Source organism: Harpegnathos saltator, unplaced genomic scaffold, assembly GCF_003227715.2.
Source record: "Harpegnathos saltator strain DR-91 unplaced genomic scaffold, Hsal_v8.6 scaffold587, whole genome shotgun sequence".
NCBI classification, from domain to species: domain Eukaryota; kingdom Metazoa; phylum Arthropoda; class Insecta; order Hymenoptera; family Formicidae; genus Harpegnathos; species Harpegnathos saltator.
The window spans coordinates 99585-122095 of NW_020230412.1; the positions used below are offsets into that span (position 1 = coordinate 99585).

Consider the following 22511-nt stretch of genomic DNA (forward strand, 5'->3'; position numbering starts at 1 on the left):
GAATAAAGCAATCTATTGAGTGAGTGCAAAAATTATAATAGAAAAAATTTGTGACAAAAAAGTGTATGCATATTCTAAATAATTTTATTAAAAACGATTTATTCTCATTCTACCAAGTAATCGTCATTGTTTTTTATTATCTGTAGTTTTGCTATTAAATACAGTCAGATCTTTTGGAACTCATCAAAACTTTGCACTCATCTAATATCTTCTATATAGCATATATTATTTTTTACGTGGAGTAGTAGGTGGAGGATTTGGTGGAGGTTGTATATTTTGAATTATTACGATACAACAGTTGCTTTTTTCGTCAAAAAAGCTCTCAGAACTACAATCAGAATCCGAATTAGGATAGAAGCGACATCGTTTGTTTCGTTCTTCGTTTTCATTACTTAAATTCTTATCGGCATCGCTAGACGTAATAAACTGAACGAGAAAAAAATGTATTTAATTAATGCCCTGTGTTCAATTAAGCATCTTTCATTAAATAAGTACAAATTGAAATTGTGATATATGTAAGCTCTCGTCTATTGCTTATACTCCCGTTTTCTACATCAGACTCTGCTACTGTATTTATAAAACTTCTTTTGTTAATAATTTTTTAGTGAACAATGAGTGATAATTTTTTGATTATTATCCAGGAGAGTCATTTCTATAATATATATAAAAGACAAAGTTATTAGAAGTGCCTCTCTCAAACGAGAGTTCAATCCTTTTAAAAACTACAAAAATTAAATAAATTAAAATATTTTTCGAGAAAACTTAGGAAAGATCTAAAAAAATTTTGTATTTATAAAAGTAAAAAATGCAATAACTTTTTGAAAATATTTTATATTGAAAATACTTTGTATTTTAAAAGTATTTTATATCAAAAATTATGTTGAGAATTTAACGTTAACAAGTAACACTCTGATTATTTTCTAAACCTAAAGATTAAAAATAACATGTAATATTAATAGAAAAATAAGATTTTTTAAAAACAGCTTTTTTATCATTCTAGAAGAACATTAGATTATTATGAAAATATTTTATTACTTTATATGCATGTAATTTATTTAAACTGAAAATGAACGAGTTAAAAATATTTCAAGTTTTAAAAAAAGTATAATTTTTATAGAAGATTGTATATATTTCCAGAAGAAAATATTCAGAAGAAAATTTTTAGTAGAGTATGTCATATTAATAATGTAGTGAGAAAAAAACACATAATGAAGTCAGAAATATCAAAATTGTTATAGTATGTTACGATGATAAAATATTTTGTTTGTACTTACGTCTCGGGCCCTTTTATCAATATTATCGTCGTCGTCCGTTTCTTTTAAGTGTTCCAAATCAAAATTTGAAGTTTGCTAGTAACGCGGTGAGGGAATTATTCATAGTAAAGCCGAAATTATCGAAACTATTAAGATGTATCAGTATTCGGCGTATACATACCATATCTTGGATTGTTCTTCCGAAAACACTCGCACCAGAGATTAGCAATAAAAATATGATACGTAGCTCCATGATTATATGTCAAATAAAAAAGAGAAATATTCTACGCGATAGAATTTTCGTCGCTTTACTTGGCGACTCTATTAAAAATAAGTTCAATTCGTCGACAAAACTACGCGAAACAAAAACGTTTGACAAATTGTCGTTAGTTAGAATTGTTCTCGTTGTGACTGGAAATTCCTCATTGATATTTTTGCAACTGGGAATTCCTTATAAGGGGACACCATATCTTATCATATTCTGGAAATTGTGCTGAAGGTTGAAGTCACCATTTTTAAGTGTTTAAATAAAGCCTTCAACTGATATTACTTTGTACTACTTCGTATACTTGCTGCTTGTTATAAGCGATATGGTGTTCCGGATGTTTGAAGTAACATTGTTCTAAATGACACACGATAGTTTTTTTTTATTTACTTTATACATATTCTCTGATCGATGTATACGCCTGTATGTGAATCGATGATTAGTCGACAGAATCGTCAACAGCAATTTCTAGCTATGTAATTTGTCATTCGACAACAACAAAAAGATTATTAATCCCATAAAAAAATAGAACTAATTAATACTTGACTATGATAGCAATTTTAAATAATAAATTGCAACGGGAGAATACTTCAAAGAATTTTCTTATATACTTTTTTAATACGTAATAACCTACTTCATTTTCTATGTTGGCAACTCTGTTGGTTCAATTAATCATTGATTAATTTAATTGCTGAAAACCATCCTCAGACTTGTTATTGAAGACCGACGAGTCGTGCTCCTAGGTGATTTAATGTTTCCGTTATTCCTCGAGACGTCTGCTTGGCGGCATGGACAGGGAACTGGAAAAAGACGCGCAATTATTCCTATTTCTTCTTTGCAGCCAGATTAAGCTAAAGAAAATGAATTTCTCAAGGGAATATTTAAAAATTTTACCGACAAGATAAAGTCTAACCCTCTTCTGCAAATTTACGTCGTATTGCACAAAATCACACTCTTACATAATGAAATTAGAGCATTGCTTAATGTGCCATGAAAATGATCAAAATTTCAAAATTGACACCTCGAGTTGTCAGGATGAAGATTTGCCTGACGTAAAAGTTTTTATACGTATCGAAAGTACGTCAAGAGGCAACTGGTACATACTGAAAGTGTAATCGCGCTCGACTCAGGAATATCAAAGAATATTGTTGTACTTTTACAACTGAATTTAGAGGCTTAAAAATACATATGGAGAACTTGCGGTATGATTTCTGCACATGCCTGATTATGATTTCCGCTAAATATAGGAAAATAAAATGGCATCTGCACGAGAATATTTATTTTGAGATCGTTCATGTGAAATAATTTATATGAAATTGTTTAAGTGTATAATATCTATATATACTAATATACTAATATACTAATATATTAATATACTAATATAATAATATCTATATATACGAGAAATTTTTGGACGATCGTCATCGATATTTTTGGAATTCGTTAAACTTAAGGGGGTGTTTTGGCACTCCCTTAAGTTTTCATTAATATTTGCGTTATATTGACGACGTATCATTTATCTCATAGTACACTTACGTCCACCACTGTGTTCAAGAAATTGCTCAGACTCTCGTAAGCATTGACGATCGCTCTGCTGAATCCGGCGAACTTGTCGCCCATATTACCGTATTTCTCCTCCTCTTTGATTCGGTCGACAATCGGCGTGGGATTCAAGAAGCTATTCAACGCTTGTCGGATGTTGTCGGGCTTCGGCCTCTCAAAAATCGCTTGCTCGTTATCATTTTCTAACCGAACCGTCTCTCGCTGCACGGGTTGGAACAAAACGATGGGCGTAGTAGTCCGGACCGATGTTAAAGATCTGAGACTTACACTGGGCTTGTCGGGCAAAGTGACTATCGGTATGACATTGTTCGAAGCTTCGCGGGGTAGTTCCTGCGTAAAAAACAGAAGATAAGTACGTGTGTTAGTGCACACAATTCTCTCGTCATGAGTTATTCGAGGGGAATGTTCAACTGCGGCTAAAAAAGTAACGAATATGGAAGGAAAAGGCAAAGGAATACGATACAACGATAATGAAGTTAACGTTAATTACGTCGCTTAGTTTGCGCGAGGAACGTCTCCATCGTGTCGAATGATGTTTGACATAAATATTTGGAAAATGTGGGATGTAAAATGTTATTAAATCTGGAAATATATATCGACGCATCGTGATGAAAGCCGACACTTTTCTTCTTGCTCCTTAGAATCCAAATTTTTTATTTTATTGTCTGTTTCAGTGAAATAATGTCAGTGGATACAGTACGTTTTATCTTTGTTACGTTAACTCTGCTCGACAATGAGACATTCTAAATTTGTTGTTTTATAATAATAATAACAATTTATATTAATATAATAATGATATAATATAATAATAATAATTATTATTATTATTATATATAATAATAATACAACCTAATAATATAACATAATAATAACAAGCTGTTAGGACGATATGTCAAATTTATTACAAAATCGTAATTAGGATAATTTCGCTGGATATAATAATTACCACCACTTGACCGACTATTCCTATAAAACGGTAATTTTAACTTTGCCTGCTGATAATCGGTGACATCGGCGGATATTGCGAAGATATGTAATTAGAGGTTTGAAGCCGCAAACGCGAATCTTATTTTATTATTATTTATTTCAGAATTATTTCTTTCTAGCTTATTTAGCCGCCGATAAAGTAAAGCGGGAATTCTAAGAGAGATCCTTTTTTGCATTTTCACGTACTTTTCTTCAGTTTAATTTTATCAGGTGTTAAACGTCTTACCTTTCCCTGCTCCGTTGTTGAAGACAAGACGTTGTTTGTGTCATTTTCTCCGTTATCGAAGCCGAGTCTCGTGGATTCCTCCGCAGGGCGAGCATTCGATAAATCTAACCGGCAGCTTAACGATAAAATAATTAAAATCCTCAACATTCTTCCTTTTGGCATTCTCAATGTAAAAAAAATATATTAACTTGAAAACGAAAGGATTTCTCAGTCGCACTTTTGTTCATAGAAATCCGTTACATCCGTTCACAGACAGCCAAATTATTAATTAACGGCAAATACTTGTACGGCCGAAGTTCGTCGCTATCGAACGGCGCACAGCCGACTAACGGATTTCGCTCTCGACGTGTGACGAACTTACCTTACATCTTACGACATTGTGTTACTTTCTCTTTCTGTGCTTCTCCATATTGCAAGCATAAGTATCGCATTGAATTGGATATCGATTGGTATTATCGAGGCGGAATTAAAATCATTAGAAATTTTTTCCATCACCCATTATAAAAATGGTACTTCTTTTTATTGAGCATAAAATACAGTATGCACATAGTATGCAACATAAGTATATAGTATAAAATATAGTTGCGTTTAATTATAATAAGTTTTAAAAAGCAACCTGTCATAAATATGCATTTATTGAAATCAATTGAGATCAATATTGAAATCATGTCGAGTTTCACATCAGCAGGTTCTTGGAAGGAAATGGTATATATATTATCGGTGTGGATGATACAGTCAATTACTGAGGCAACAAACGTAACATTTAACGACATCACCTTAAGCAAAATTTTCGAAGGCAGGTCTGGTACGCAGAATATTGCATCCTAGTTGGCACGAGAGATAGCTGTTGCGAGGTGAAAAAAACATAACACTTTACGTAGATCGACCTCTTTCATCTGCGAGAAAAAAAAAGCATTTCAATATTGCAGAATCAGAGCTCTCTATTTCTCAACTAAACATTCGTACGTTACGCAACATTCAAAGCCTCGCTTTCATTGGATAATATATTCGTACTATTAGAATTGAGCGTTTAGCAAGCTCTTGTTCTGATCGGAATATCTTTTTAATCCAAGAAGATACACCAGTCAGATTAGCAAGAGCTTAATGACTATTTGTAATGTTGAATATACTTATTACACCTATTTACAAACTTTGTATATAGGGTGTTTGGTATAATGCGTACTAGTGCGCAACTAGCATCTACTACTCATCAGACAGAAGAGAAGAGTTTTCTACCTTTCTGCAAACTCTGATAATTATTGAGATGTTACTAAGATGTTAATTAAGGAGATAGTCAATATACGTCATCGTATTATTAATTCGCCAAAAACCTTTAATTAATATTTTAATAACAATTTTGGTTTTTTTACAAAGTGACAAAAAACTTTCTTCTTCTGTGTAGTTTCATGAGTTTTATCTGTACATGAGAAAATATACGATGTAAGATATTCTGTATAAAAAATCGGGATTCACCTCCAACAAGAAATGAACAATGCCGTCGCAAGCGCGAATGAATGATTTAATAAATTGCAACATTTTGTTGATATTGCTGCTACATTTCCCATGTCCGAAAATTTTCCAATTATTTGAAAACTGATTCTGTTGGTCATAACCGCTCTTACCGGCTACCATCACCCCGTTACCATGTCCTACCAAATTTCCATCGTGGTTGGTAGTCGCGTTCATACTTTTTGTACCGTTACTATTTCCGTGTCTGGTACTTCCCCTTTTTCGTGATCGTCAACATCTTCGCTTCCCTTAGAACTGCCTGTCTGACTTATAATTTCTCCTTTTACATCTCTGCCTCTTTCACGGAAAAAAGCCACCATCACTTGATGATCTGATACCCCAACCGCCATCCTGCATTATAGCATCGCTACCGTTGAGTGATAATCTACGTTCCAACCCGAAACCTGCTGCAATTCGTGTTTGATATAATCCGGTAACGTTTATTTTGTGATAGAGACAATAATTAATACAATTACCACCCATATTAAAACCCATCCCTTCAATTTCTTTCGATGTATCATTCAGTCTAAATGGCTTGAAAATATCGGAGCTTCGTTTTACTTTAACAACTTTCTTAAACCCTGCGCCACCCGTGCCTGCAGAAACAGAGACGCTATCCGTGAATGAGACGCCCTGTGCAAAAGAGAAGAGCGAATAGTTAACACTTTGCCGGCCGCTTACTTCTCGCATCGCCTTTACGCTGCCGCCGGCGAATTTCGCGCGGGTTTTACTACTCGCCGACGGTGGTATTAAAGAATGTCAAGAAAAGACAATCGGGATAGTTAAAACAGAAGTATAGTGGAAACATTGTTGCCGCGCTGAATCGAAGTCACGCGTACGTGACAGCTGCCGGCAAAGTGTTGAGACTCGCTATTTTCGCCGTATTATCAATTGTGAAGAAATAATCAATAGTTCACAATTTTTACGGCGTGCGTATGTGTAAGGTAAGGAAATATGCAAATTAATAAAAAAGGGCGAAGAGAAGACTAAACATGTGTGTGTGTGTGTGTATGTGGGTAGAGTTCTCTTTTATTCATTTTTTTAGAAATCACAGAATCATCGAAAATTTCGATAGTTATCGTCAGTCGCGTTACAAGCTATCCGTGAGACAGAATATCGATGGTTCTCAGGTATGCAGTAATTGTTCTGGGTCATATTATCGTTATCTATTGTGCTCGTTAATGTCTTCCGTGATACTATTTTTACTCTTAACGACTCGCTGTGAGAGCAGGGTAACACGTGCTTGCCATTTATAACAATAAACGTTCCAACGACGGACATGTTTGCGGCCATATATGATCGACTACTAGACAACAATCGAATGTTTCCTCCCTTCTTGGCAGTGCAATAAAATCTCCTTTGAAATCTCCTCTTGTAACATTCGTACCACGTACATATCGTACAGAATGAATAATGACGACAGCATCTCGAAGTCGGAAGTTTGGAGGGTGCGCGCACAATCTACATATTTGAGTTGTTAAAATATATTCAAGACCTTCGGGGCTACATTAAGAGAATCCAGTTTTTAAATAATATTCGAAACGTATTGCACATGTATGTGTGTGTGTGTGTGTGTGAGACTTTTATTCTACGGTTTCAAACGATTCGACGCCAGCCAGACAGGCCATCGATTATAGATAAATAATACGCGGCATGTGTAAAAAAAAAGAAATACATATACGCATTATAAAAAAATACTGGATGTCACAGAGGGGTTTTTTACATAAGGCTTTATTTCTTATATATAAAACGTGTTCTCCTTGAGCGCGACTGGGACAAAGAAATACTGTTGCACGTGAAACCAGCGGTAATCTAGTCACGTATGAGGAATCGTAAGATCAGACATCGTGCATGTCCGGCATTCGTGGGCTGCGTACAAATATCCGCCGAAAGCGGTTAGACAAGGAACGAACACGTTCGTCAAGTACACCTCAGGGTTTATAAAAAAAGAAAAGTAAAAAAGAAAAAAAATACACGGATGGATCCATCTTCCATCGGGAGCATTGCCCTGCGCCTTCGACGGGAAGTCTCGACGTTTTAGCCGACGTTGTTCAACAGTTGGTTAACGGCCGCCAAGGTGGAAATTGGAATCTGTCGGGAAGAGATTTATTAGCAATCATCTATCGTCGACGAGGGACTCGTTAACAATTATCTAGATCAGGATTTCCAAACTTTTCTTGTATTTCGTGCCCCTAAAAAATTATTAATGAACCCTCACACTCCCTAGAAAAAAAAATTATTCGTATGTTTTATGGTAAAAATTAGTTGTTAGGGTTTTAAGGTAAGAAGTTAATTTATATAATAATTTATTATTACATAGTATTGTTTTATAGAAATGAACTATCATTTTAATATTATAAAATTATTATCCATAGTGTCAAGCTTTGCATATGTGATACGTAATGAATATATACGTACAGATACATAAAAAATATATAATTTTAGTAACATTTTTTTTAATTTGATAGTAAAAATGCTGGATTGTCTCAAAATTCATGTTAATCATTATTAATTACAATCACTTTTCCTCGCACCCCCAAGAATGTTTTTTCGCACCCTCAGAGGGTGCGAACACCTTCCCCCGGTTGGGAACCCCTGGTCTAGATTTTTAGCGATATTCGTCGGGCGTACAGCTGGCGGAGCTACGAGTAATCGAATTCTCATACGACGCAGATTTCTCTGCGTTGGGACTCACGTTAAAGATGTCGTCGAATAGCGAGCCGCTGTAGCTTTTGCCCGCAACAACTGCAACGCCGCCGTCTGCGACCGTATTAGCGACGGCCAGGTCGCCGCTTACGTTGGAAGCGCTTTGAATCTCCGTCGCTATCGGGGCAACGTAGACCGTTTTCCTGGGTACGTTCCAAAATCTCTTTCTAAAGTACCAGCGGGGGTACACGATTCTTGAAACGGGAACTGTATTATTGTCTGAAAAAAACAGGCTGTTCACTAAACGCCTAAAAATTATACGTTTAGATTGAATACATTATCATACGTTTCGATTGAAATTAGTTCCTCAGAATGTAATTCCTCTTTCATTCAAAACTCTCGTTTTGTAAAAATTTGCTTGAAGTAATGGCGAAGATTTCGTCGCTTGGGATCGCAAGGGCGAATGTTTCACTTCAATTATGAACGAATATTTAACTTATATAAAGGAACGCTTCGATCGATTAGATCGATTAATGTTTTCTTCCATTACGAATGAAAATATTTACTCGACGATTGAAGAATTCAGCCTGCACATGGGCGAGAAGTATCTCGAACTTTAAGTGACTCGGCTGAGTGACTTTGCTTTTTGAATGCAATTCCGCAACCGAAGAAATTTAGTAAGTTTTCTTTATATTTCTTGAAATAAAATTCCATTCAAACCAATTGAAAACGTTCAAGACGGAAATACTACCGACTGGAATCACACAAGCGCGAATATTTTGTTTAAATTTGACGTTAAACTTGAATTGTTAATCGATACGAGTGAATGTTTTCAGTTGATTAAAATAAATCTACTGCAGTGATAATAGACTACATTCAAAATTCGCACCTTTCTAAAAAATTTTATCGGATGATTCAGAGTGGAGAATTTACCTTATTTGAGAGAAGAGTCACTCAAGTTTGAGTGATTTTTATTTTACGAATGGAATTTCATACTAAAAAATTAAAGAGCCTCTAAATTGACTCTCTGAATATCCTAGAACGAGATCTCGCTCAAAACAGGTGGAAACCGTCTCGAGAAGAAAATATTGCCACTCGAAATCACAAGAGAGTGACCGTTTAATTTCTTCAGAACTGGATTCCCTTCATCTGCGCGAGTTTCATCCGCACGAATGCTTCAGTTGTTTGTCAAAGTGAGTCAATTTCAATGCATAACGATGGAATTCATTAGATTCTTCGCTTTCGAATGCAAATGTTCACTCGATGACTCAGAATTCGCCGCTCGAGTTCGAAACAGCCAGTCTGTTCTTCTTACGCCGAATTTCACCCCGGAGGGAGAACTTTGCAGAGTAAGGGAGGATTCAGACTCGAGGAAAAAAGCAGAAAGCAGAAAGGCAGGCACCGATCAAAACTCGTGCTGATGATCTGTTTCTCTTTCGAAAGAGATAGAAGAGAGAGACAGATTACCAGCGCAAGTTCTGATTAGTTCCGCTTTTCTCTGTTTCCTGCCTTTTTCCCTGAGTGTGAAACCTCCCTTAGGGCGGATTCACACCTTGGCAGAAAAGCAGAAAGCAGAACAGCAGAAACCAAGAGAGTGCCAGAGAGAAAAACTCTCGCAAGAGAGAGATAGATTATCAGCGCGACTTCTGACTGGGTGCTGCCTTTCTACTTTCTGCTTTTCTGCCAAGATGTGAATCCTCCCTCAAGGTGCATTCACACCTGGGCAGAAAAGCAGAAAGCAGAACAGCAGAAGCCAAGAGAGTGACAGAGAGAAGAACTGTCGCAAGAGAGAAACAGATAGCGCCATTTGTGACTGGCTGCTGCCTTTCTGCTTTCTGCTTCTCTGCCGAGGTGTGAAACCTCCCTCAGACAATCGCTCACCGACACTTGCTGCCGCATTGGCGTTGACCTGAGTCGCAACGGGAACAATGAGCGGGGCTGCGGGAATCGGGACTGCGGGGACCAGGACGTTTTTCTCGACGGTTTTCGTGGCGGTGACAGCCGGCACGACCGCGCCCGCGGAAATCGAGCCAACCACGTCGAGCTGCGCCACAGGAGGTACGATCGCGGCGTACTTTACGGCACGCCGTACCTGTCACGGTGTCATACAATTACTCTCGTCACTTGTGTCGTCGAATATTCGCAATCGCGTTAATCACCGCCAATCGGCAATGCTCACCTCGTTGTTCTTCGGCTCGGCTTTAATGTCCGCTGCGGCTGCGTTGGCTGGCAGCGCGGCAGCTTCGACCGCCACTTTCTGCATTCATGACAGATTTTCGTTTTAAACACCCTGTACTGCCTCGCACAAGTGCGTTTGTTACGGCGACGGTATTATGCGATTAACGCCAAGTGTTAGTGCCAAGAGAATCCGACTCGTGAAGTTCGTGCAAAGTTCGTACGCTTTTATTGGCAATTACATAACATGTACGTATAACTGATTAACGAAAGCTTAATGGGACTACGACCGTTGTCGGCGCAACGCCATTTTCCCCAAACGACGACTAGACTACGGAAAATGCGCGCTCGGCGGACTCGACTTTTGCTCGCTCGGCTAGCAAGAGTTACACCCAAAAAAAAGTAATTTCAGAACAAGCAGAATCATCTAATTTTTAGAAGATTTTATTCTTATGTATGGTTTCAAGAGGATTCCTCTAAGATTAAGAGGAAAATATTATAAACATTATTCTTAAAGTTAGAGAGATTATATGTTATATGTATAATGTAAATCTCATTGATTTTAATATAAATTTTCTCTTATACGCCAATTATTTAATCTTTTTTAAGAGGATTATTATTTATTCTTACTGGTTATACCAGTTAATTTGAAAAAATTATTATAATGTATAACGAAAAGTAATATATATATATATATATGTACCTCTGGCTCCGGTTCTACAATAAGTAGGCATGAATAAAATTAAATCTTTATAATAAATAAATTTCCAATCAGTTTTGTTGTGAACTTCATAGCTACAAAGATGTTCGTCATAACCAATTGTATGAAACATAGTTAAAAAAAGAATACATTATTCAACTTCTTGCAATAGATTATAAACTGTATTTGACCAAATATGTCTAAGTTATTTTCATTATATGTTACAGCAACACACATACCTTCTTTAGAAAGCGTTCCAAATATTCTGAGCCATGAGCATATGGTTATTTATTCGTTCATATCTGGAAATAGAGTATGACTGAACAAAAGAAGTCGACATTCGAGTCAACATATTCCTCTTCATATAGGAGGAATATTAATTGGTATAAGAGGAAATCCTCTTGAAATAAGAGGAAAACAGTTAGAATAATATCTAATAAATTTTAGATGAGTGCTTCACGATTAATCGCTTGATCGAAAGAGGAAGCCTTTTCCTGTAAAAGGCTTCTCTTAGAATATGAGACTATAAGAAAAATCACTTTACAAATAGAATACTATTTTTTGGGTGTATAGTTTTTGGCTGTACTCGAGAGGTAGAGAGAATCAAAGTATCGCGGCCGCCGTTCATAAGAGACGGCTCGCCGACGCGGAGCTACATTTCATTGAACGGAACCTCTTTCTCCTTCCTCGATCTCGACGGAATGATCTGAATGTTCGTGCGGCCCCTCGTCGCCTTCGCTTCACTGGACGCGCTTGCGGCCGCATCGGTCTTCTCCGTCGTCGTCGCGCCAGCTGCTTGCGGACTGTCGCCAAAACCGGTGTAGGACACGTCGCTCGGGGCTGCAAATGGGATATCGCCGTTCTTGCCGACACCTCCGCCGAGGAACACGCCGGTCCCGAGGCCGCCGCCCGGTGTTGCACCTGCGTACATGCCACCGGCAATCGGATTCACCGACCGTCCGCTGCCGTCCAATCTGCCTCCGAGACCGGCCGCGGCTTCCGGCCTGCCGTTGCCGAGGCCGGCGCGAGCGTACAGTCCGCCACCTGAAATTGTTGTTATTGTTATTTATTAATTCTTAAACACTAAGGATGGGTGAAAATTCATCCAGTATTTTTTAACTGTTGCCACTAGATAGCAGCACATCACATGGCGGTGTCCTGTTAGGATTTATAATGTTCATAAATATCTTACAGCGTCTATGCTCAAATAAAAGTTTTTTTTACAACGAAAGATTCTTTTCCTTTCAAAGATTGTATAATTTAAAAATATTTTACACATCGCTACACATTTTTACCAAATATTTATAGTTCATGTACATTCAAAAAAATTAAGAAAATTATAGGTGAAAATTCACCTTGTCAGAAATTAATAACAACATTTGAAATTTTTCTTGCAAGAGAGTGTTTTAAATATAATACTTTGAGAGACTCAATGATGTTGGAGCATCCATTAGTAAGCGTGCTCAAGCGACCATTTGTTGTATATTTTACACAAAATATTTCGTGAAAGGAGACGCAAAATTGGCGACTGTTATCCTTGTAATATTTCTATAAAATTGTATTTCACGATACTGTCTCGCCGCTTGGGTTCCTATTATTAGGTATCATTACTTCAGAAAATCGCGGCACTTTTAAAATTCGATACATTTTCTCGAGGCAATGCAGGCCCATTATTCCGCCCTCGAAGCGAAGATGTCAAGGTAGTGTCAACAGTTTCCGAGATGCCAGCTATTGAAAAAGTTTGCACGTAATACTCCAATTTTTCACGTATATACACCATACATAATACATTCAATAAATTTATTATCAAAGTAAACTCAGGTAAGAGCTGGCCATGAAATAATATTCACACAATGTTATTATTTTTATAGTGCATGCACATAAAGTACTGTATAATAAATATATCAATTATCTCTGAAAACGTCGACAAAAAGTCATTGAGAAATTACAGCCTACGGCCATCTTTCTCGTATGTGACGCCATCTTACCCGAGTTTAACCTATTATTGTTGTTATTTCCTTTTCGTATCTGCTACTACTAACCGACAGTGCCTTCCTCCCCGCTTACTTGGCCGCCTAGTCCAGCTCCTGCGTGTGCGCCCCACGGGGTGCCCACGCTTGCGTGAAGTCCTCCGCCCGTTCCAGCACCCCTGAGGAGACCGCCGAGACCAGCTTCAGCATGGTATCCGGCGAAGTTCACTCGGATGCCTTTGTCAGTGAATTGCAGGAACGGCTGTGGAGAAACAACCATCGAAGAAGGTTGAGTCATGACCGGAAATACTCGGCGGAATTGGCAAGATAGTGATTGCACACGTTGTGTCGCGTAAATAGTAACTTCTCGCGAGATTCTACGAGACACGTCAATATTCTCTCTCTCTCTCTCTCTCTCTCTCTCTCTCTGCTACACGTTCCGTCTGTAAATCGTGCGCGACAATGCAATTTCCATCATGTTCCGGTCTACTCTCCGCCGCAAGACACAAGTATTTTTCTCTCTCAAGCTCGTCGCGTGTGAGTTTCATCAATCGCTAACGTTTGAGTGCTTCGGCTAATTTCGAAACTAGTCACTGTAACGTTGCATGATACAACAATTTCCCGTGGATATTTTTGCGCCGGGCATTGCACAAATGGAGCAAATCGAGCCGAAAGAGACGAAACGCGGATGCCCAGCTTACAATTAGATTACGACGACATCGATATTGAAATTTGCGAAGCGGTCATTAGCCGCGATTATATTTACTTTTAGCTTTGAGCATCAGTTCAAGAATGTCCAGGTATGTTAATAATGTGACAACTGAATAACGAGCGTGATAACCGTAAGCGAACGGCATAGTTCTCAATACGCTGCGCATTGCAATGTCATCAAATGGAAACTTCGTGTCACCGCGACAGGTTGAAGATTTATGATAAACGTTACAGTTGCATACACGGATGTTTTTTTTCTTCTGGCATTTTATTATCTATTTTGTTCTAAAACTATAATTTTGTCGTGTTTTTTAAGTAGTAGTGGTTTTAAGTAGTAAAAGAAGAGACTGTTAGTCAAGTTTATTCAGTTAAACGACATAGCAAAGAACCTCCAAAAAATGCCTGTTTTTCAGACCCCGATTTTTAAATTAAATTTTATGCGAAATGATAGCTCATGATAAGACAGTAATCACAAAAAAGTTTTACATTGAGCATATTCACGATTGGTTTCAGAGATATAGAAGGTCAAAGTGATCACAACCTACTAAGGAAATGTGTACAACATAACAGTTCCAATAAAAGTAAATGATTGTTTCACTATGTGTGTCCGCCATGTTACACCTGCCATCTTGAATTTTTAAAATCTGACATCAGATTCATAATCAACAAGTCAAAGAACCCACAGGTACCGAATTTTGCAAAATTTCGTGCGATAAAGCATTATTAGTGTCATACTTTCTTAGTAAGTAGTGACCACTTTGACCCTCTACATCTTTGAAACCAATCGTATGCTCAACGTAAAACTTTACTGTAATTAATGTTTCATCATGAACTATCTTTTGGCATAAAATTCGATTCCAAAATCGAGGACCGAAAAACGGGCGAAAAATCGATCTTTCTTGCGGAGGTTCTTTTTTAAAGCAGACTTTTGTTACCTCGTTACGGTTGTTACAAAATTATCAATGACGGTGAGTGTACGGACTATTATATATTAATTAATATATTATATATTAATATGTTAATATATTAATATATTAATACAACTATACAATTAATTCAACTATAAAAAACATGATAGGACTTAAAAATGTTGTATAATATATTAATATACTAATATATATATTATATATTAATTATTATATATTCTGTTTGTACAACATTTTTAAGTCTCATCATGTTTTTTATAGTTGAGCAGAACTAAATTATCAATAAGGTTCATTTTGTCAAGGAGAGAGGAAGACAATAAATTTTCTAAAAGCACACACGACAGAGTCTTTCAACTTTTCAATAAAATTTTCAAGTAATTTTTTTTTTATTTTAATATTGTTCTTATAAAACATGGCAAGACATTTTAAAGGCATAAAAAAGTATAGTAAATTTTGTAACAGTTCAGTTCTTAAAATATAAATGGCACGTACGAAATGAAAGGATAATAAATTAAGGGAAAATGTTGATGAGTTCCTGAGTTACAAATGTCTGCAGTAATTTATACTAAAAAATTCTCCCCATCCGCCATTTACTGTCGTCTCTTAGTTTGCCTCATTTTCAACTTCGCAAAGAGGGAACAAAGATTTTGTGACAACACAACGGTACGCTGTAGCCGTCCGACATTGATGATAAATTCAATTTCATGCTACATCGTAACGCTTCCGCGATCCTTTCTCCCGCCGGCACATTAAGAAGCCACCTTGGATGGTTATCTAACCGGCATAAGCTGCAACTTTTCCTCGCGTATTTTTCCTCTCGGACCAATTAGAATCAGTCCACGCCTTTCTGGATCACGCATTATATATTCTCGCGCGGCGTAATCTTTCTCTTCGCATTCCCACTTCTTAACTACATTTAATAGCCGCTCACGATGACGCCCGAGTGACGTTATTTACGCGGAATATAACTATGCTCGCGATTATAATAATGGCCCGTCATCAAACAGGCTCATTAAATCGCGATGCAATGTAGAATACTCGCTTCAGACGAGATGCGGTATAAACAAAATCGCAAGGACATCACCGTCTCTTTCATAAATATACTGAATAACGTATCGAAAGCACCTGTTATCAAATTTTCATATTCGGCATCGATATATTGGCTAGGTCTTTGCGATTTCAGCAGCCTCCGCCGCATGCTGTTTCATAATATATCTCATTTTTATCTGCTAGCGTACGCAGGCTTCACGTAATTGACCGCTAGGGATACGAGCGACGAACGAAACGTCCGGCGAGAGGCGATTTCTCGTCTCGTCTTGTACGCAACCGTGTGCAAAACACGTAATAGTATATTGCGCGGTTTATCTCATACGACGTTACGGGATCTCGGCGATGTTAATACGCGGTAGATAGTGAAAATTTACCTTTGGTGTCTGCATCGTTCATGTTCCTACACAAACAATAGTACCTATTGTGTTAGCCAATAAGTAACCCCGCATTTTTCATAAAATAAAATGATTCTATTAGAGGTGCCGGAAAGAGTCTTTTCGTCTTTCCGTGCTCTTCACTTTATTGGTCAAACGCTGCCATTTTCTGAGAATAAGCTCGATCTTAATGAAAGTTGATATACACAATAAAGAAATGTCGTTAACTAACCTGGAATTTAAATCAATTCTGGATTAAAGTTAAGAACCACGGAAATTGAAGGCTTTGAAATAGGAAAAGACTTTCCGGTATCTTCGATATATTTCTACGTCATTGTGAAGTTTTGCGGAAACCCACACGTTGCATCATAAATTTGAAATGACATACAAACACAGAGATTTCGTTGTGCCCGAAGAATCCGAGATTATTTATAACGAAACCTATAGTGTATTAAAATTACGTTACAACACAAATTACGTGCGATACATCTGTAACACACACACATACACACACACACACACAAATAAGTAAATAATAAAAGTCACACACAAATAAGATGCATTTTTATAAAAAAAAATGTTTCGTCTCTTCCTCCCTTTCAATGTTTTATGTTTTACGGATAAATGTAGTCGCGATTCTCCGTCAGAAGAACTTGAAGGAATTTGCGGCAAGAAGAACGCGTGAATGGGCAGAGATGTTGAACTTACCAGGCCGGACCTCTCCTGGGACGTCGCGTCATCGTTTTGCGGCATCCCGTTAGCGAGCGCTACGCAAATGATAAACAGATAGTGAGCTACCACGCCAAACGACATCTTCGCGTTTACTGACGGGGAACTGAGGCTGTAGGTAGGCAGGTAGGCAGTGGTTTCTCAGCTTGACCGTTGGGCATCTCTTACTCACCTGCTGATGGAAGGGGTAAGGCTCGACGAGATCCGTATCGTTCGTTCGCCAAACGGCCCAGGAGGACGCTTGGACTGCGATGTGGAAACGGACCAGTTGAACAGAGTCCAACCGCGTCGTACCGTGGAAATTTCAGATGACTAATATTTCAATGAATTTTTTTTTTCCGCCACGAATGAACGATTGATGCGACTAATGCGTGCAGCTCGGCGAAGAAAAACTCCGGTCGATATCCGGTGTGCCGCTTCTCGACGTTTCCCGGAGCAGGCGATTAGCGCGACGACAATTTCACATGACAAATAATCATTCGACGTAAGAATCGCGTTCCCCCGCGATCCACGGCAGCCGTTCGCCGTTATTTGTGTGATCGAGAGAGTGTGACGAGAAGAGAAGGGAAGCGCAATATGTCGGCGAAATGTGCGTTGTATGTTGTAGTGATAAAGAATACTTGGCCGAAGTCGCAATCGGCGAAATTCGACGTATGTGGAATCCGACGAAACGCCGCTCGAACGACACGTCGAAGCGACGGTTACGTGACTTGAGAAAGACTGATGGCAGACTACCAGGCAGAATTATATAAAGTACTGTACAATGGTGCCGTGACATAATCAGATCAGCTTATTGGTGCACCATAATTGATCGGCCGCCAATCGGCTGCCGATCCGGGTATATCGTGTATGTTAATTCGTGTTTCTTGTCGATCTCTTTTTAGACGACGACGACGACGACGACGATCTCACGGGAGTCATGCATATTTCTCACATGTGACATTCGATTAAACAAATTTTCTTCTCGCGTGTGATTCTACGAAGTATTTTACAACGATTTGCGACAGTCGATCACCGCGTGAGTCGTTACAGCTAAATTTATACGCTGTTATTGTAACAGCCGACTCACGTCTCTGCGTGCTGCGCTTCCGTCGTCGATTTGAAATTCATATAAAAAATATTATCTAAGTATTATCTAAGTAATAATATTATCTAAGTAAATTAAAAAATATTATCTAAGTATGAAATGACCGCGCGACGACGAGCGACGCGTACGGCGCGAATTTTAGCACGTGTGGCGCACGAGTTTCTTGCATTATAATGCGAAAATCGAGCAAAAAGGTCAAGGTTCGACTTGTGCTGGCCAGTACAGGGCGTTTCAGACTTAATAGGCCGGTCAATCATTAACTTCTGCCATTAATCATCCATGATCGGTTAATGAGCAATCTTGGACGGGAATACGTGTCGCAAGTTTTTAGTTTTCCAGATTTTAAGTATCTCTACAATCTTGCTTCAAATTAAATATCAAATCAGCGGGCTGATTACTTTGTTGCGTATTTTGTTATTTATTAATGTGTATCCGATTTGTCTACTGCCGAGAACACCAACTTCGAAGAGACAGCAATTTCTAAACTCATGATCTTTTTTCATCTTTACGGTGTGTAGAATACGCTCTTCAAGATCGGTTATTTATTTCTGTAGGCGCTTGTAGGCATGCTGAACGGGGCAATGCTTGAATCGAGTGTAGAACACATTTTCACAGGTTTCTCGCATCTTTCATTTCTACGTACATTTTCACATATTATTTTCCATTGTTCATGAAATTACTGAAGCTGACTGCGCTTCGGAGGTTTTATTAAAAATAACCGCAAATGACCGCAAATGGGCGAAAACATACTCGGTTTCGAACAACTTGCCAGGAAGCAGTCTGCGTTAATAGCGTCATAGTGAAGTCGCACCTTGACCTGTTCGAAGCTATCTTTGCATGATGACCGCTGACGAAACATGTCTTCTCCTTCGTGACGTTAGCGAGTGAATTTTCAATCGCATTACCGCCTATACACTAAACGCGCATTATGCTAATGTCGTTTCAATTTATTTTCGTTCATTCCGCGATGGCTCTAAGATTCTCACAACACTTATCAAGAATCTCAGTAGTGCTTTTGCGCCGTTTTTCTCTCTCATTTTTTATTTTCATTTACATATCGTCATTCGATCGTTAAATGGGGCGAGCAGGTTTTATGTACCTGATGTAAATCATCGATACTTAGAAATAAATATTATTTTGCCGCGCAGTTTCCTTGAACTTCAACCAATCAATTTCCGTCATTTTCTTATTAATTAAACATATGAAACTCCTTCTCTTCTCTCAATTAACTTCTCTTAACTAAATATAAAACACTATGTGAGACCGATGCGTATTTTATAAAACAAAATTTAACAGTATTTATTTAAAAATACAAAGGAATGTTTCAAATAAAAAGATTGAGCAGTAACTTTGCGTCGGAAATTTGTTCGTCTCTTATAACTTCATGCAGAAATAACAAATATATGTACGTAGTGTTATTATTTTTCAGTGAAGATTACAATATTACGATTATTATTTATTATCTGGGCTATTGTTTTAGATGGCATTTCAAGAACATCAAGATGTTATCTTATATTAAATATTTTAAAGATATATCCGCGATTAAGCAATTTTCTGATGAAATATAAACGATATAAAAATTCCAATTTAACTTATCAGAATTTATTCTAAGTTATTAAAACTTGTGGTTGAAACTTAAACATAGAATTCTAATATTTTAATCGGAATTTCTTAGTCTTTCATATTTCATCAGAAAACTAGCTCGTAATACATTTTTGCGCCAGATATAAAAATAATCATATTTAAATATAAAAACATCTGTGTATCTATAGCTTTATTATGTTATAATGTGAGAACATTAAAATGGTATTCACACGAACTGATTTGATATTTAAGATGCCATCAACTTTATTTTAAAATGTTATGCAATCAATAAAATGGATACCTCCGCTGTATTTGAAAGTAAACTTATAAAAATTCCAAATTGTCTAGACTATCAATATCGTCTTAGAAGGTTCAAAACACATTTCCGAAGTCTTTTGTAGACATGCGTGCGTGTTGTATGAATATGTATTGTCTTCGGTGGCTTTCAACCTTCGTTTGTGGCTTTTGTAGCTTTACTACAAGCTACAAGCTTTTGTAGCTAGTAAATATGCGGTTCTTTTTCCCACTCAATTATACAGAGTATATAAAAAGTACTAGGATGGTGAAATATCTCTAAAACTAAGCATTTTAGAAAAAAACGTTTCAGACGAAAGTTATATGATTTTAAGGGAGACATAAAACAACTATATCATTTTGTTTATAAATGGCATCACTTTCGAGATATTCACTGATCATTACTTTTCTTAAATATTAGTTTCTTAAATATTAATAGAAACTCCAATTTTTTATTATATCATCATTTTCTACTAATTAATTTGTACAACTTTTGTCTGAAACATTTTTTTCTAAAATGCTTAGTTTTCAATTTCGCCGTCCCGGTACTTTTTATACACTCTGTGTATGTTCTTGTTGAGAAGGATTTTAATTCAATTAGTAGTTTTGGGATTTTATTTCTCCAAATGGTTTGAAGCTGTTTTTAACCAATCCGAGAATTCTTTCGACCAGCTGTAAATTATTTCAGCGATTATAAAAAATTATAAACTGTACTTATAAATTTCAGCATCTCTCTCTCTCTCTCTCTCTCTCTCTCTCGCTATCACAATTGAATTTCAGATTACGGCTTCGCCATATAAAATTATAAAGTCTTCTTTGAATATATTTAAGATGATAGATGAGAAAAAGATTTTTTATAGATACTTTTATTACAAAAAGAAGAGTGCTAAAAATAAGGTCAAAATTTGTCTGTAACTGAGATGTATGAAGTCGGTTTACTTAAGTATTTTGTAGCTTCCTGTGCTCAAGTATGAAGCTTAAAATTATCCAAGATATGAAGAACTTTGTAAAATTGCAGTTTTCCTACACGAGAGTCTCGTTTGGCAGCAAATATTTTCTAATGGATAAATGATAACTGTGTACAATAAAAATCTTTTTATTTTTGAAAAAAAGAGAGTGGAAGAGAGAGAGAGAGAGAGAGAGAGAGAGAGAGAGAGAGAGAGAGAGAGAGAGTGAGAGAGTGAGGGTGGAGAAGGGAGGGGACAGGATGTTCTGTAACCGAAATTCTACATATTCATGGTTCTTCTTTGTATTTTGCGGACTTATGCTGTGTTCTCTACTTTTTCGCTGTAGCATCTCGCATACACATTTTTCTTCTCTTATTGTGAAGATGTAGTGAAATGATAGAGTAAATGTAGATATAAATATGTTGAATAAATATAATGTTCCATGCAATGAGAATAATGATATATGTAATCTTACGTTAGCTGTGCCCTGAGTAAAAGTAATCGGAACGAAACCATATAACTGTTAAACTAAAAGAAAACTGCGTCTGATTGACAAATTACCGATACTAACTATAACCTTGACACACTTGCCTGGTTCTTGCGCACATATAATTAAGATAATTTGGTGTTTTAGTTACGTAAAATTCCGAGATAGCATTTATAAACTAAGTATTTACGAAGACGATATTTCCCAACTTTTTGTTTGTTTATACAATTTATAGATGAATCAGAAGGATATTATTTATAAACATGAAATCAATATATAAGACGTTATTAGAGATAAATAGTCAGAAGAAAATATTGTCCTAGAGGACTATATGTGATTATGTTCAGATGACGCATTTTGCGTATGACTAATTTCCAATTAATAAACAGAATAAATGGCTAATAAATAATTTTCAATGAATAAATGAATAAATAAGTTGAAAATAAATTTTCAATGAATAAATAAATAAAAATAAAAGAGCAAACCTGAAAGTATATATTAGGTGTATAATTCTGTTTGATGTTTATTTATACAAAAACGAATAATTACCTAATCTTTAAAGTATTCCCTCTTACTTTCTACACTTTTCCATTTTTCAGGCAACTGTCGAATACCACTGCGGAAGAAAGATGGTTGCTTCGAGTCGATAAACGATATTTTTTTCAACATTCTCAACAGATGTGAAGCGTGAATCAGCCATGTGATGTTGCAAGGATGTAAAGAGATGAATAATCCGAAGGGGCAAAGTCTGGAGAATACGCTGCGTGAGGGAGAATTTCCCAGCTCAAGGCGGAAATGGTTTCCAATGTTATTTTTGCTGTGTGTGACCGCGTGTTGTTCTGCAAAATCACTTTCCTTTTTGCATTGCCAGTAGAAGGCCTTTTTTTCAAATGCGTCACTCATTCGAATTAGTTGGTGCTGATAACGCGCAGCAGTGACAGTTCGACTGAATTTGAGCAATTCATGTAAATAAACGTAAATAAACGCTTTTCCGATTCTACGTTCACGATATTTTCACTCGTCGATCA

At 37.0% G+C, this 22511-nt stretch overlaps 3 protein-coding genes across 4 annotated transcripts; all 3 read right to left on the reverse strand.

Moving 5' to 3' along the window:
• Positions 1-125: 125 nt before the first annotated feature.
• On the reverse strand, positions 126-1665 carry LOC105192475 (uncharacterized). The gene is made up of 3 exons (XM_025304058.1): positions 1435-1665; positions 1275-1349; positions 126-426 (listed from the first exon to the last, which is right to left on the reverse strand). Exons 1-3 carry the CDS (start codon positions 1504-1506, stop codon positions 226-228), a joined length of 348 nt encoding a protein of 115 aa, XP_025159843.1. The 5' UTR covers positions 1507-1665; the 3' UTR covers positions 126-225.
• A 199-nt stretch (positions 1666-1864) lies between these two features.
• Positions 1865-4604, reverse strand: LOC105192458 (uncharacterized). The gene is made up of 3 exons (XM_011156621.3): positions 4295-4604; positions 3055-3411; positions 1865-2318 (listed from the first exon to the last, which is right to left on the reverse strand). The coding sequence occupies exons 1-3, from the start codon at positions 4454-4456 to the stop codon at positions 2232-2234; spliced, it is 606 nt and encodes a 201-aa protein (XP_011154923.1). The 5' UTR covers positions 4457-4604; the 3' UTR covers positions 1865-2231.
• Positions 4605-6970: 2366 nt separating this feature from the next.
• Positions 6971-17821, reverse strand: LOC105192472 (uncharacterized transmembrane protein DDB_G0289901). Of its 2 annotated transcripts, XM_025304036.1 has the most exons (8): positions 17257-17821; positions 17064-17122; positions 13367-13556; positions 11998-12368; positions 10629-10706; positions 10331-10541; positions 8499-8728; positions 6971-7894 (listed from the first exon to the last, which is right to left on the reverse strand). In XM_025304036.1, the coding sequence occupies exons 2-8, from the start codon at positions 17106-17108 to the stop codon at positions 7841-7843; spliced, it is 1179 nt and encodes a 392-aa protein (XP_025159821.1). In that variant the 5' UTR covers positions 17109-17122; positions 17257-17821; the 3' UTR covers positions 6971-7840. The 2 variants fall into 2 exon arrangements, with proteins under 2 accessions (XP_025159821.1, XP_019701234.2); XM_019845675.2 differs by lacking the exon at positions 17257-17821 and having other exon boundaries at positions 17064-17218.
• Positions 17822-22511: the final 4690 nt, after the last annotated feature.

Excerpts from the sequence above, each read along its gene's own strand:
- LOC105192475 (XM_025304058.1), bottom strand. The coding sequence starts at position 1,506 with ATGGAGCTACGTATCATATTTTTATTGCTAATCTCTGGTGCGAGTGTT. Across the intron at positions 1,350-1,434 it reads GAAGAACAATCCAAGATATG|CAAACTTCAAATTTTGATTT; the intron begins GTATGTATACGC and ends CCGCGTTACTAG. Across the intron at positions 427-1,274 it reads TTGATAAAAGGGCCCGAGAC|TTTATTACGTCTAGCGATGC; the intron begins GTAAGTACAAAC and ends TTTCTCGTTCAG.
- LOC105192458 (XM_011156621.3), bottom strand. The coding sequence starts at position 4,456 with ATGCCAAAAGGAAGAATGTTGAGGATTTTAATTATTTTATCGTTAAGC. Across the intron at positions 3,412-4,294 it reads CAACAACGGAGCAGGGAAAG|GAACTACCCCGCGAAGCTTC; the intron begins GTAAGACGTTTA and ends TTTTTTACGCAG. Across the intron at positions 2,319-3,054 it reads TCTTGAACACAGTGGTGGAC|TTCCCTGTCCATGCCGCCAA; the intron begins GTAAGTGTACTA and ends GTCTTTTTCCAG.
- LOC105192472 (XM_019845675.2), bottom strand. The coding sequence starts at position 17,168 with ATGTCGTTTGGCGTGGTAGCTCACTATCTGTTTATCATTTGCGTAGCG. Across the intron at positions 10,542-10,628 it reads CCGAGCCGAAGAACAACGAG|GTACGGCGTGCCGTAAAGTA; the intron begins GTGAGCATTGCC and ends ACACCGTGACAG. Across the intron at positions 7,895-8,498 it reads TATTCGACGACATCTTTAAC|ATTCCAATTTCCACCTTGGC; the intron begins GTGAGTCCCAAC and ends TCTTCCCGACAG.